The sequence below is a fragment of the Rutidosis leptorrhynchoides genome, chromosome 11, assembly GCF_046630445.1.
Source record: "Rutidosis leptorrhynchoides isolate AG116_Rl617_1_P2 chromosome 11, CSIRO_AGI_Rlap_v1, whole genome shotgun sequence".
Lineage (NCBI taxonomy): Eukaryota > Viridiplantae > Streptophyta > Magnoliopsida > Asterales > Asteraceae > Rutidosis > Rutidosis leptorrhynchoides.
Window position 1 is genome coordinate 373,848,435 of NC_092343.1, and position 15,025 is coordinate 373,863,459.

At 35.5% G+C, this 15,025-nt stretch overlaps 2 protein-coding genes across 5 annotated transcripts; one reads left to right on the forward strand and one right to left on the reverse strand.

Annotated features, from left to right (window-relative positions):
* Positions 1-1,808: 1,808 nt before the first annotated feature.
* LOC139876528 (nuclear transcription factor Y subunit B-8-like) lies at positions 1,809-4,978 on the forward strand. 4 transcript variants are annotated; one of them, XR_011768165.1, is made up of 7 exons: positions 1,957-2,045; positions 2,142-2,383; positions 2,967-3,219; positions 3,546-3,623; positions 4,084-4,134; positions 4,579-4,680; positions 4,768-4,978. XR_011768165.1 is itself a non-coding variant. In XM_071863863.1 (6 exons), the coding sequence occupies exons 2-6, from the start codon at positions 2,163-2,165 to the stop codon at positions 4,615-4,617; spliced, it is 642 nt and encodes a 213-aa protein (XP_071719964.1). In that variant the 5' UTR covers positions 1,809-1,912; positions 2,142-2,162; the 3' UTR covers positions 4,618-4,978. The 4 variants fall into 4 exon arrangements, 2 of the variants coding, with proteins under 2 accessions (XP_071719964.1, XP_071719963.1); XR_011768164.1 differs by having other exon boundaries at positions 4,773-4,978; XM_071863863.1 differs by lacking the exon at positions 1,957-2,045 and adding an exon at positions 1,809-1,912 and having other exon boundaries at positions 4,579-4,978.
* A 3,803-nt stretch (positions 4,979-8,781) lies between these two features.
* LOC139875955 (uncharacterized) lies at positions 8,782-10,405 on the reverse strand. Its single transcript, XM_071863253.1, has 2 exons — positions 9,404-10,405; positions 8,782-8,850 (listed from the first exon to the last, which is right to left on the reverse strand). The coding sequence occupies exons 1-2, from the start codon at positions 10,403-10,405 to the stop codon at positions 8,782-8,784; spliced, it is 1,071 nt and encodes a 356-aa protein (XP_071719354.1).
* Between the last annotated feature and the right edge of the window lie 4,620 nt (positions 10,406-15,025).

The following is a 15,025-nucleotide window of genomic DNA, read 5'->3' on the forward strand; positions in this document are numbered from 1 at the left end:
TAGCTCGAAATATTTAGTGTTTTTTTGACGATGTCCGTTTCGCGTATAGTTAGTCGCGTTGTGTTCGTAAAATAATATCGAGTTGAACGGTGGTCTCGAAAAAATTTAGCTCGCACCGAGCGAGAATATAGGGCCCGTTATTTAGTGTTTTTTTAACGATGCCCGTTTTGCGCATAGTTAGTCCCGTTGTGTCCGTTTGATTTTTTCGAGTTGAACGGTGGTCGCGGAAAATTTTTACTCGGACCGAGCGAGAAGATAGGGCCCGTTAAAAATATGGATGGAATCATTTTCTTTTGTTTTTTTTTAAAATTATATATTTACGCTTTTTACCCCTAAAAAAAGTAGAAAGTTGGGGGTCGTTGTGTATATGAAGCCGAATTTGAGGGGCCGAGTGTAGTATGAACGCAAACTCAAAATGACATTCGGATAAAAATGAAACTACGATTTTTCCCATGCATATTAGTATGTAGTGGTAGGGGTAATAATAATCAAATATAGTATAGCATAAATAATTAATGTAATTTAATATATGATGATACGATATAATGTAATGTGATATAGTAATATGATGTAATGTAATGTACTACTCCATTCATTTGGATTATGGTATTCCTTTTTAGTAGTATGTCTCGAATTAATTTTCTACTTTCATAAATACAGAATACTTTTATAGTTTTAAGGTATGTATTTAAGATTTAAGATAAAATGATATGTATAAATAAAAAAGGTAAATTTAAAAGTAAGAAAAAGTATAATATAATAGATATTTTCATTTAGATAGTATGATCCAATCCAATGTAAGAATATGGTAATTTAATTTTTTTCTTTCTTATATATTATAAGAAAACTTTTAATTCATCATCACTTTTTTAAAAAGTCTAGGTAGCGAACCTACCACCCTTAGATACAAAATCATCTTTAAATCTAAACCCTTCTAATCTAAATATTATATATGTATCATTTTCATGGTATACATCACCAACCTTGAAAAATTACATTTCTAACCACGACGTACGTTTCTTTTAAGCTAAACACATACTCCACACTTGAAAGAGGGATTCATTCTCTTAAACATTAGAATCAAAATACCTTTCATCTTTATTACAGTCACGCAAATCATCAGACACGTTTCGAAATTGACTAACGATCTTTGATTCCTGGTCTATTCAACGATTATAGGCTTCCCGATCAAGAATACTTTTAGTCTCGTGAAATCGCGAGTAATAAACTAATGTAACATTATAATATGATATATAATTTAATAATAAAAATAATATATTTATATCAATATTTAATGTTAATAAATTTTAGTACCCCTTGTGTCGTAGTGGTACACACAATACCTTGTGTATTATATGAGGTGGAAGGTCTCAAATTCGAGTCCGTCTCTTAAAACATTCCAGGATATTTACCTGATTTATAGAGTGACCCCGGTGATATTTTACCGAACCGTATTCTTGAATTTCCGCTCGCTTCGTCTGCCCCTAGGGATAGTTTAGGGATCAGGTCCCTATAATGCGGTTAGGGTTTCCGCATGTCCTTGTAATGCGGTTAGGGTCCGCTCAAAAACGTATGTGTGCGTGGAAAATGAACACATGGATAGGGTATTCTCCATCAATGATTCCAAATACTTAAACTTTCAAAAAAAAAAAAAATTATTCAGTAATAATTTTATTAATTAACAAATTAATTCAATTAACATTACTGTGATAAATAACTATAGTTAACGATTAACTTAACGATAATAATAAATACTCCGTAATAAATAAGAGAAGCAACCAACGGTGCTGATAAAATAAAACATTCGCATCTCAATCGTTTCCATCCTCTTTCCTTCGTTCTCCAGCGTCCGATCTCCCATTCTCTCGCCACATCACTTCCCCTTTTATTTCTTTTATACAAATTTTCACCTGTAAGTAACCACACCAACAACTATTATATACATACAATCCTTTTATTATATCTATATATCTGTATCTATATCTATACATCTGTATCTATAACCTAATCACAAAATCAGTTACATTTTCACTAATTAATCTCATGTAAAACCTCTTAATCACTGTCATATATCTTCACTTGTTACTAATTTTTGTTTTGGATAATCAGTTTGTGTTCAATTTTGTGATTATGAATTTTAGGGTTAGGGTTTGGAAATTTGTATGGCGGAAGGTCCGGCGAGTCCAGGTGGCGGGAGTCATGAAAGTGGTGGGGATTTGAGCCCTAGGTCATCGAATGTTCGAGAACAGGATCGATTTTTACCGATTGCGAATATCAGTAGGATTATGAAAAAAGGATTACCAGCTAATGGTAAAATGGCGAAAGATGCTAAAGAAACTGTTCAGGAATGTGTTTCTGAGTTTATCAGCTTTGTTACTAGCGAGTATGTATACATTATACATATATACTATTGATCATTTGTTTTTAGCTGAGCTGTTTTTGTTAGTTGACAAGGTGTTATGTGTTTAGCTTCTTTTAATATGTTAATACTCATCTCTAGTTGAAATCGAAGAAGTAAAACGTTTATAGATGTTTACTGATTAGTTAGTTTTGATGATGTTTTGTGCTGTATATGATAATTTGTGATAGGTATGAACTTTACGATTCATACGATGCAATATCATAGATTTTTTTATATGATTTTTTTTTTTTTTACTTTAATGTGCAATATCTTTTGTGATAGATTATTTTTTGATAGAGTTTTTGATATGACTACTAGTTTAAACTCTAAAGTGCCATGTAATAAGGACCCTAATCAAAGGAATTGATATTGATATTAGGTATTTCGTACTAATGGGAAATGTAGCTTAAATGTGTGAAGTTTTAAAAAGTTAGAAAAAAAATTGTGGAGGGTTGCATTTTTCTGGGTGCAGGAAATATTAAAAGTTATATTACTTGTTAAGTTGTTATCATGCTTGGTTGTGGTTATATTAGTTTTAATTGGTGTTTTGTTGTCGGACGCACAGGGCTAGTGATAAGTGTCAAAGGGAAAAACGGAAAACAATCAATGGTGATGATCTCTTATGGGCAATGGCTACTCTAGGGTTTGAAGATTATATTGAACCACTCAAGTTATACTTGATTAGATACAGAGAGGTACTTATCCTGTACCAAGTTTTATTGGCAGCTTTAATTTATGATTTTGTGGGTTCACGGATGCTTATTCTTTGGTGTTTGTGTTTCTTTATGTTTCGGATGGAATCAATGATGCAGATGGAGGTTAGATAATTCTTGTTTCTTTTTATTGTTGTATTTAGAGGTGGCGACACGGGCGGGTGGGAATAGCTGTGTAACAAATCAAATTGGGTTAATTTATTCTGGCTCAAAATGGTTAGGGTCTTTGGGTCAATCCAGTCTGTAATAATCGTTTATTTCTTTTACCTCTAATATAAATTAAAAAATGTAATGGTATAAAATGGTACTGTTAATTATTATTGTTTTTACATATATACGTTTAAATAATATAATATTGAGGTTGAAATAGCCACCTACATTGTTCTCATATGGATTTATGTGTGCATAGTATTTAATTCAATCTTATTTAGGGTGACACCAAGGGATCTGGTAAAGGGCAGGATGGATCGGCTAGGAAAGATGGGGTACAACCTGACCATAATGCACATGTGAGTCTTTCAAATTGCTTACTTAATCTTGAAAAAATGTATGAAACTTTTGGTTTCAGTTTGAAACCTGAATCACTTATATACAAAATGTGAGTTGGGTAACAGATATCAAAACAGTTACTTTTAGAATGTGAGTTGTCTTTCTGTTTTGATTCTCATTATTGTCATGGGTAATTCGTATTTCGTATGATGATTATAAAAATATTAATTGATGTGAACACCTAAACTATATTTTGAGTAACATTTAAACTATCTGATTTGTTTATGTTTATAGGAACATCTTTTGTTCCATCCATTTGACTGATCGTCAATAACAAGTCCAACTTATATGGATCCATATTCACTTAATTTGTTTAAATTTTTTTTTTTTACTCGGTAGATTATGTATATGTTTAAGAAATTTAATGCAAAAAAAAAAAAAAAAAAAAATTCCAATCACCATTTTTGTAATTTTGTGCAGCTTGCTCATCAAGGTTCGTATTTGCAGGGTCTTGACTATGGGAACTCACAGGTAGTCTCTATTTGTATGTGATATCATACGTACTCGTATTCACTAGCTTTTACTTTTTGTTATCTTAGTCAACGTTGTAAAAAGTTGCGAGTCGGAGACGAGACGGTCGGGACATGTAGGGACGCGTCGGGTGTTGACCAACGTTGACTTTAAGTAATAAATAAAATTAAACATATATATATTACACATTAATATGTCAAACATAAAACATAATTATATCAAACATAAATTTCAGAGCACAAAATCTTATCTTAAAAAATGCCCAAAGTTTAAATTTTGACCAACTTTGACTGATTTTACCCGACTTCTTAGCCTTCATTGACTTTATAGGCACATAAATATGGTACATATTTTCGTTTATATGACCATAGCCACATAAATATGTCTTTATTTTACATAACCAAATACTTATCTCACGGATTATTTGAAACATGATGTGTACAGGCTCAACATATGATGGTTCCAATGCGGGGTAGAGATTAGCATTTTGCAGTTCGATATCTATTGATTACAAAGAAATTAAAACCCCTTTCAGCACATAAGCAGGTGCTGTTCTTAACTCAGCATCTTCTAAAAGTGCTCTTGATTCCTTGGACTATGTATTAATTTATCATGTTGTAATTTAAACCGTAGTGTAGATGGATTTTGAGGAACTAATGTCTACCCAAGTAGCAGATTGTGTTTTAGAGGTATTTAAAACCTGATTATGGAGTGCATTTAAGTATGATGTTCTTTACATAGCACTTAGCTGTTAAATTGTTATTATTATATGCTATATGCTATGCCATTATGAATTATAATGACTTGAAATTGGAGTGTGATTGTGCGTGAAATTGTTGTAAAAATGTCAGGCTTTTTAGAAAGATATGAAAGCAGCCTATTTTAGTTATATTTGTATTGTATGTAGTTTTAGTAAGTCGTATCTTATACTATGTTTCTATAAGATATGATGATGGGTTGAAGTTCTACATAAAAATGTCAAATCCTTCAAGAGAAAATGCAGTCTAGGCTGATGAAAGCTATATTCTCGGAAAAGATTTTTTTATTTGGGTAAAAGGTTATTGAAATTGTGTAAACAATAGGTCACAACGACAATCGTGGAAGTCAAAGTGTTCACTAGATATATCTTTAACATTGAAGAAGACAAAGGTGTCGTTTGTTTTTTCTATTGCAGACCTTATTATGTCTTTTGCCATTGGGCGGACAGACGTTTTAATTTCAGATGATTTAAGATAAAATAAAATCTTGTAAATTAAAAGACATAAAATAGTGCTTCTAACTTTTGAAGATGTTCTCACCTTTTTCCTCACCTCTCTCAATACCTGTTTCAACTTCACACTACCCCTCTTCCAAATTTCACCATCTACCTCCATCACTTTTATCACCTTCATCCACACCACATGCTCCGGCCACCATCATGTCCGACCACTACAAGCTCCAGCCACAACCACCACCCAGCTCCGACCACCTCCAGTCACACCTACCTCCTCTACGTATTTTTTCTTAGTAATTCATCTAATGTAATAGATTGTTTATTGGTCTGTTATACGTATTAATCTAGTTTATTTATTGGTCTGTTATACGTATTAATCCAACTAAACCTACATTTTGTTAATGAGTATTTTTTTTTTTTTTTTTTTTTGGAATTTTGTAAGTGAAAAGGTGTTGGTATTGCTTTCAACTTGTTCAGAATCTATATTTTGTGATACTCAAATTTTATCTATATTTTGTGATACTCAAATTTTTGCGTTTTTTGGGTTTATGTAGTTGATATAAAAATATCTTGTACATGTAATTTAATTTGTCATAGCAAGTTCAGAGAAGTGAGTGGCTAAAAAAATTGATGCAAATTTAAATCATATTTTATTGTTAGTAGAAGTGGCTAGAAAAAATTAGTTGTAAAGATAGTAATCACGTTTTGCTTAAATATCATGTGAGCTCTTCTGCTAACAATCTTTTTATATACCAAGTATAATAGGTTTTGGCACATAAAAAAAACAGTCTTCTATCTTTAGTTTGTAAATTTCAGAACCACATTTTCTTTAACAGACATGGTTTCAGACTGCTGCAGACATAAAACATCTTAAAAAAAACAGCACCAAAGTGTCAATCTCAACAACAATCTAACATTTAACTACGTATTTACGAACTTGAGGTTCCCAATGACCCAAATGAATTCGATTTAAGGCTTTTATATTAGAGCACGAGTAGCGGTTGACTGCGTTTGATTATCTTTTTTTTTTTTTTGAAAAGCAAAAAGAATATTATTAATATTACTCGAATTATAGTATTACAAGTCCCTATATGCTACTATACATTGCTATAGATAATCGAAACAGTCGGAAAAGTGGAATGAGATAAAACTAAATTGGAGAATCTGGAATGACGTATACTAGCTAACACTATGAGGGAACGAACTTGAGTATTCAAGCGGGGGAGGAGGGCGCAACCGTGCCGATCAAGCGGCGACAAAGTTGACACACAACCAATCCATTTAATCTACCCCACATAGGCTAACTAGAATAACGAACACTACCTGATTAAAACTATCTACATTTTAACCGACACCCGTGCGAGATGAGGGAGATGATACATAGAATGACGGGTTGAGAAGCCATTGGTGCCACTCGATTGGTATTTTTTTTTTTTGAACGGTTTGAAATCCAACTAAAACTTTGGGTTTGTATTTCAGAAATTATTGCTGCGGGATTCCATATTTTTCCGGAAAAGATCTTCAGGTTTCTGTGTTTCCATATAATGTAACACGTGATCCATTTAGTAGCTTGCCAAAGGGACGAACCGGTTGAGTTATATGTGAAGCCTTGATCGGTGATGGTGGCTTCGTTGATGTTAGATATAAATGCGCTGTTTTGATTCCACCAGTCGAGAATTTGTGACCAAATTGGAGACACTTTTTGACAATTTACCAATGTATGTTCAGTGGTTTCGATATGATGCTCGCATAAGGGACATAAGATCGTATCGAGGTCAATTCCTTTTTTATCAAGTTCACTTCTAACAGGGATTTTTTGCTGGGTCACCCTCCATAGGAAGATGAAGACCTTTTGTGGAACGTATTTGTTGCGAGTTATTGACAGGTTTCTTGAATTTGCACCAAATTTCAGAGTATTGATCAGATTTGACATTGTTGATGTAGTGAAGATTCCGGATGCGTCGAGGGAGAATTTCCATGAGTCTGGGCAATCTGAAATATTTACAGAAGTTATAAGATTATTAAGTTCCGTGAGTTCATCCAATGCGCGGCCACTAGGGGGTCTGGACCAGTCCCAGTTTCCAGTCGAAGTGGAATTACTACGCAGTATTCTTTCAGCTACGGTTGCTTCTTTTTGGGATTCCAACATGAATAATCTATGGAATGATGTTTTTAAGTTCTCAGTTCCGATCCATATATCATTCCAAAAACTAATTGAAGTGCCATTCCCGATGCGCTTTGAAATTGAGGAAGTGAAGGATGTGCCTACGTTGTCCGCAGTTTTTCCGGCTTTGATAATTTCTTTCCAAATGGTTCGACCTGAAATGTTCCTGCACAAGATGTTAGTATCCAACCCCCCCCCCCCCCCCCCCCCGGCCCATAAATGCTTTTGATTATTTTTACCCATAATGCGTTGTTTTCATTTTTAAAGCGCCACCACCACTTACAAAGTAGTGATATGTTTTTAGCAAAAAGGGATCCCACGTTTAAGCCCCCGCATTCGTAAGGTAAGATTATTTGGTCCCATTTAATCCAATTAATTTTATTATCATTTGAAGAACCTCCCCAGAAAAATTTCCGCCTTTTAGATTCGAGAACCTTAAGGATAGCGGATGGTGCGTGGAATAAGGAGAAGTAGTATAAAGGGATACTACTTAGAATAGATTTGATTATCGTAAGACGGCCTCTGAATGAAATGGATTTGGCAGCCCAATCCGTTAGTCTTTTATCGAATTTTTCAACGATTGGTTGCCAAGACGAAGAGTGTGAAGTGGGGACTCCGATAGGGAGTCCGAGGTAAGTAAAAGGGGTAGATCCAGCAGAGCAGTTAATGTACTGAGCCATTTGCTCGGTTTCGATCAAAGAGGTACCGATACCGTAGAGCTTGCTTTTGCGGAAATTAACTTTGAGCCCCGAAATATTTTCAAAGCACTTAAGGAGTTTGGAGATGTGTTTTGCGTTTCGTTTAGACCACTCACCGAAGAAGATTGTATCGTCTGCATACTGAAGGTGTGTGATAGTGAGATTATCATGTCCGATTTTTAACCCTTGCAAATGACCATTGGCTAATGCTCTTTTGACAAGTATGTTAAGACCTTCAGCAACAATGATGAATAGGAACGGCGATATGGGATCACCTTGTCGGATTCCCCTTTCGGGAGAGAATTCTTTGGTGGGAGACCCGTTAATTAAGACCGATATAGACGATGAGGAAAGACATGCCCGGATGAAACCAATCCATTTTAAACCAAAACCCATAGATTGCATGGTTTTAAATAGAAAGTCCCATTCAATGCAATCGAATGCTTTTTCAAAATCAACTTTAAAGATTAGGCCTTTTTGTTTTTTACGTTTTAATTCATCTATTATTTCGTTTGCAATTAGGACACTATCAAGGATGTTGCGGCCTTTGAGGAAAGCAGTTTGTTCAGATCCTATGACTTTATGGATGACCTTTGCAAGGCGATTGGAGAGTATTTTGGTGAGGATTTTATAATAGCTACCTATTAGACATATTGGTCGATATTCATTTAGTTCAATTGGATTAGATTTTTTCGGAATTAAGGTGAAGAAGGAAGCATTACAACCTCTGGAGATTTCCGCGTTTGTCCAGAACCAATCTAAACAATTAATTAGGTCGTTTTTTATCAGTTCCCAATGTTTTTTGAAGAATTTCATGTTGAAGCCATCCGGGCCGGGAGCTTTGGAACTATCACAGTTACCTATGGCTTCCCATATTTCTGTTTCATTAAATTTAGCTTCTAATAGTTGATTGTCTAAAGAGGTGATGTAATCGAGATGTGGTACATTGTCGAAGGGGCATTCGTCACGAAGATGTTTGGAAAGGAAGACGTTTTTAAAGTAAGAATATGCTTCTTGTTTTATTAGATTAGGATCTTCAGACCATGTTCCATTGATTGACAGGCCGTGGATGTTGTTTTTACTTGTTCTTTTTTTAATATAATTGTGAAAATATTTTGAATTTTCATCACCTTCAAGCGCCCATTTGATTCTGGATTTTTGTTTAAGCATGTTTATTTTCTTTTTTTCTTTGACAGTTTGCTGCATTTTTTCATCGATCCATTTTTGTTTTTCCGATTCAGATAATGGTCTGGTTTCGGCAGTTTGTTCCCAATTATTACATTCAGATATATGATCTCGGATTTGTGAGTCAATGTTATCAAGTTGAATACTATGTTTTTTGAGCTCCATTTTTACGTTTTTTAATTTATTACGGAAGATGCAGTCTGGCCTATTACCAGTAGTCGGAATCGACCAGGCTCTTTCAATGACAATGTCGGCATCTTTAAGGTCGAGCCATGTGTCAAAAACACGTATTGGTTTAGGGCCTGAATCGAGGAGGTTATTTCTTAGAATGATAGGACAGTGATCGGAAAGATCACGATCAAGAGTTTTGGAGGATGTATTGGGCCAGATGGTGAAAATGCCATCAGAGACAAGGAATCGGTCAAGTTTACTGAATTTCATTGTTTTCTCACATATCCTTGTGAATCTTTTTCCACCTAATGGAAGATCAATTAATCCGGAGTTATTTATGAAATTATTAAAATTATCTGCCCAATGTTGATTGCAATCTGTATTCATGCGTTCTGTTTTGTTTCTTACTTCATTAAAGTCACCAAAGACAATGTGTGGAATGTTAAGAGAGTTAATGAGAGATGAGAGTTCGTTCCAGAGTCTTAGTTTTTTTGAGGAAGAATGAGGACCATATACATTAATGAAAGCAATTTCAGAATCATGCCCTGCCCATGTTCCGCGTATTGCTAAGAAGAATTCGCCCTCAATCGCATAATTGAACGAAAAGATATTAGTATCCCAAATAGTTAAGATACCACCGGAAGCACCAACCGAGTCCTTTTGGACGAATTTAAAATCAGAATTACCCCAGAAAGATTCAATGGTGTTATCACCTGTTTGTCCGCATTTGGTTTCTTGTAGACCTAAAATCGTTGGTTTTTCTTTATTGCAGATACGTTTTAGCCAACTTATTTTACCCGTTTGTCCAATACCCCGAATATTTAAAGAAATTGTACACATGAGAAAAAGACTTACAAATATCGATGTGAAGGAGGATGGATTCATTGGAGGTTGCGTCGAATCCCGATGCATTTCCCGAATTCAAACGTGTCTAAACTTTTGCTGGAGGTGGAGCCTGATTTATTATTCTTTTTGTTACGCGTCGTGTCTATGTGAGCTCCCTTCGAGTAGCCGGATGTGTTACTTCCACCATTAGACGAGGATTTATTACGTTTAGCTAGATGTGAAATTCTGAGTTTTTGCCCACTTCTTGCTAGGTGTTTCATATAAAGCATATTGGATCTAGGTCGTTTTATGTCCGGTTTTTGTAGGGTGTTTTTTGGGTTAGGAATAGGCTTGGCAGTGGTATTGGATAATTTCCTCTTTTTTGATATTGTAATATCCGAAAATAGTAGAGGTTCAAGGTTAAAAGGGTCGGAATTTGTTTGTTGCGTGGCGTTTGGGGCGGGCATAAAGGTTAAAGGTGATTTGGTATGAGAGTTTAAGGGTGAGTCATGAGTGGGGTCGGTTGGATTTTGAGTAGTGTGGGGGTCAGCTAAGTGCTCAGTATGTTCGAGTGTGTCACTATTGAGTGAGTTTACTGTTTCATTTATATCATTCTGTATGGAATCATTGGGTATATCGTTACCCGTAATATCCTTAGAGGGTATTGGGCTAGTAACCGAGACAGCGTGTACTTGGGCTTCATGAATTTTTGAGTCCATGGTAGTTGGGCTGATGCAGACTGTTTCGGGGGTATCAGGTACTTGGGCTTCAGGAATTTTTGAGTCCATGTTAGTTGGGCTGAAGCAGGCTGTTTCGGGGGTATCTGGTAATTTTGTTGTTTTGGGGCTGGTGTCGGCTATATCAGATATAGGGGTATGGGTAACAGAAGGTGTAGGCTTTGTGGTGTTTAGTTTCGATGGGTTTGAGGAGGTGGTGTAAGGTATATTGGAGTTGAAATCAGGGATGGGTGGTGGTTCGTTTGAGTCATTATCGGTTGGAAGTTGAGGCGGCTGGCGAGATTGGTTATGAGCTATGTTTTCAAAATGAAGGGTATTCATACGTTTTGAGGAGCTGGTAGATGTTTGATTAGCCGGAGAACTATCACTTTGTGGGTGCGTGAATCCAATGTTTTTGGCGTAGGTGTTCTTTTCATCAATTCCTTCAACCCGGTTTTCGCAATCTAAATGTGACTCTTCGTCTGAGATATGTCCATCCGAGAGGCTATCGGCTTCCCAATTTGACGAGTCATCAATATCACCGTATGGATTAAACATAGAGAAGTTTTGAACCTCAATGATATATGCTTTAGTCTGATTAATGTCACCGGGATTGATAATAGCTTGTCCATTTATCGGTGAGAAGTTGTTTGTTTTGACAATTACCGAACCGTGAGATATCTCTTGATTGTTCTCATTTGTTATTGAGCAATTAAACGTTTCAATTACTTCACCCCAATTTTTGGCAATGTCAATGAAGGTGGATTCTAGCCAACAAGTAATGGGAACCCCAAATATGTTAATATAAGCGAGTCTACCGGAGGATTTATATATTTCAGGGTCCCATGGATTAATATCCTCTAGCCAATTCCATAGTGGGTGATCCGAGTTGTTAATCAAATCAAGGGCCGGGTTGGATTCCTCAAATATAAGCATTAGATCATGCCCGCCTAGATATTTGATAGTAAACCCACTAAGGATTTCACTTTCACATATCTCGCTAAAATATTCCAAGTATTCAAGGTCTTTGACCTTTGCAATTACCGCTTGACCAAGTATTTGAATAAGTTCATCATTAGAGTTTACCTTAATCGAAGGGATGCTTTCGTTCGAGGCCGGCTTGTTGAGGATCACATCTTTGAATTTTCTGTCATCCACATGAGAAGTAAAGGCTGACTTGACATTGTTTCTTGTACCAGAATTCGATTTGTTGGGATGTGCATCAGGTTTCTTTCTTTCAGAATCATGAGCCAAGTAAACTTTGAGAAGATTATCACCTGCAACTATAAGACTAAGCCTTCTTGCGAGAGATTCTTTGTGATATGGAGGGACATCTAAGAACCGAACAAAACCAAACTTTCTTCCATTTTTCAGTGTCTTCTTAGGAATATAGACTTCATGAATATTACCATATCTTTTGAATATGTCCCAGAAGTCTATGGAGCACCAATTGTCAGGAAAGTTATGGAAGAGGTAAGAAGTTATTCTTGACTTATCAATTGGGATCGGGTTTGGGTTTGTATTAGATTTAACCGAATCAGAGCTAGGGTTCCCGAACCGTTTGACAAGATTAATGGCAGATTCACGATATTTAAAATTGTTATAGATTTGATTATAAGATGAATTCAACTTTGACGAAAACTGAGAGGTTTTTGTTTTAGGGTTCGCCTGCTGAGATGGGTATCGACTAGGGTTTGGGTTGTTAGGAGGAGAATGCTTGCTATGATCAACTTTAACCCAAACACCTTCATTGATAGGCTTATAATTGATGTGATGATTACCAGTAGTGAAGGCAGAGTTTGGACGGTTTATGTTAACACGAGATTTAGGAGTTAGGGGTGAAACCGGTATGTGAGACATGGTGAATAAGAATCAAATGGAAATATTACGAAAAACAGAAACAAAGAGCTTGAAAACAGATCGATTACCAGATTAACAAATTAGGGTTGCCGTAGAGAAGATGAACAGTTGAGAGAGGAGAGAGCGTCATAGATCCAACGCGTTTGATTATCTTTTGATTCAATGGTTCAACGTTGAAGGTTGAATGACATGTAATGATAATGATAATGATGAATGGTTCAACATGAAACGTTAGAATACTCATTTTACCATTAAACACCTAAATTTATGTAGCATCCTTTTTAAATTATATTAGAAATACTTATTAAAAAACTATATTACTTTCTTATTCATGCAAAAAGCTAATAAAGTAATTTTACATCATTAAATTATTCACATCGTTTATTCAAAATGTTAAAATATCATCGTGTTTGAAAAAACTAAATACCCTTGTGTTATTTTACAACTTTGGGTGAGTTTTTTGTTGGATTTAATCGAAATGCAACAAGTTAAAAGTTCGAATGATCTCTGAATTCGTTTTGAATATAAATGACTTATAAATAAAACTATATATAAAATGGCATCAAGTATATAATCCCATAAATAAATTCAACCATTTTGAATTGTGATGTGGTCCAGCGGTTGGTGGCCTGCCTCCTTTAGGGGAGGTCAGGAGTTCGACCATTGTTGGCTACATATTAACGCACAATTTCATCTCTGCCATGAAATTCCACCCATGACACCTTTCTCACTTCGCGTTGGGGGGTAAAGGGGAGGGTTTTTTTTACCGTCCATGCCCCGTATGAGATTGGTACAAACGTATAAATACCAAATTACCCTCACGTGGAGATCACGTGGGAATGGGTTAATGGGAGAAGCAAACAGAATCCGTCACTTGGGCTATCCTTGCACAAGAATTCAAGCATAATGACTATCCACCCTCAAATCCATAACTATGTCTATCCTAGCTGGGTGGTACAAACCACAGGGGCTATCCGCGCAATTTTCTCTATAATATATCTTTTAATCAATTAAAGAGAAAATTGCGCGGATAGTCCCTGTGGTTTGTAGCACCCATCATGGATAGACAAAGTTGGTGATTTGGGGTTGGATAGTCACTGTGGCTGAAATGTTGAGCAAGGATAGTCCAACTCACTAACTCCGTTAATTTTTTCCGTTAAAGTTAGTCATGTGACAAGCACGTGAGGGTAAATTTGTCATTTTACAATCACCTTCATCCTAACTTCATTCCACCTTCACCTTCATCCCCAAATTAAAAATACATAAAATCCCAAAATTAATAAATATGGATTCACACCAACTCTAAATCATAAAACCCCAAATCAAAACTCAACTCATAACTCTAAATCAAAACTCAAGTCAAAATCAAAATAAAAAACCATAAAGATCTGGTCAGCTAAAAATCGTTCAACTACACAAAATCAAAATAAAAAATCGCTCAACCATAAATCAAAATAAAAATCGTTCAGATCTGGTCAGCTACAGATCTGGTCAGCTACACAAAATCGTTCACAAAATCGTTCAAATCGTTATGGAGAAACATCAAGCAATTACATATCTTCAGGTGGATGAACACATTCGCTTCTTGCAATCGATTCTGATTTGGTATTGCTATTGATTTATGAATCAGATTTAGTTACAAATCATTGATTACATTCGGTTTATACTTCTAATTCGGTATAATTGACAGTTACTGATTCGGTATGGAGGTTGGATTATATACATGATTTGGTAACTCATTCGGATCTGCTTCGGTATTGATGTGTGGATTCGGTAAAAGGTCGATGATGGAGATTTTTTAAACAAAAAGGAACAGCCTCACATATTCGGTTGCTAGATAACTTTGTTATTGGGTCCTATTTATTTAAAAAAATACGAAATCATTCAGATCTGTTTTGTGTTCTTAAAGCCCGATGAAGATTTCGATGGTCTGTTGTAGCATTCAGATATGATGGTGTAGATCTAGCTCCATTTCAGCGATTGCAAAACTGAAAATGTATTGCTACTGCATTTCATGTGATATAGATATGATGGATAGAACTGAAAATGTATTGCTACT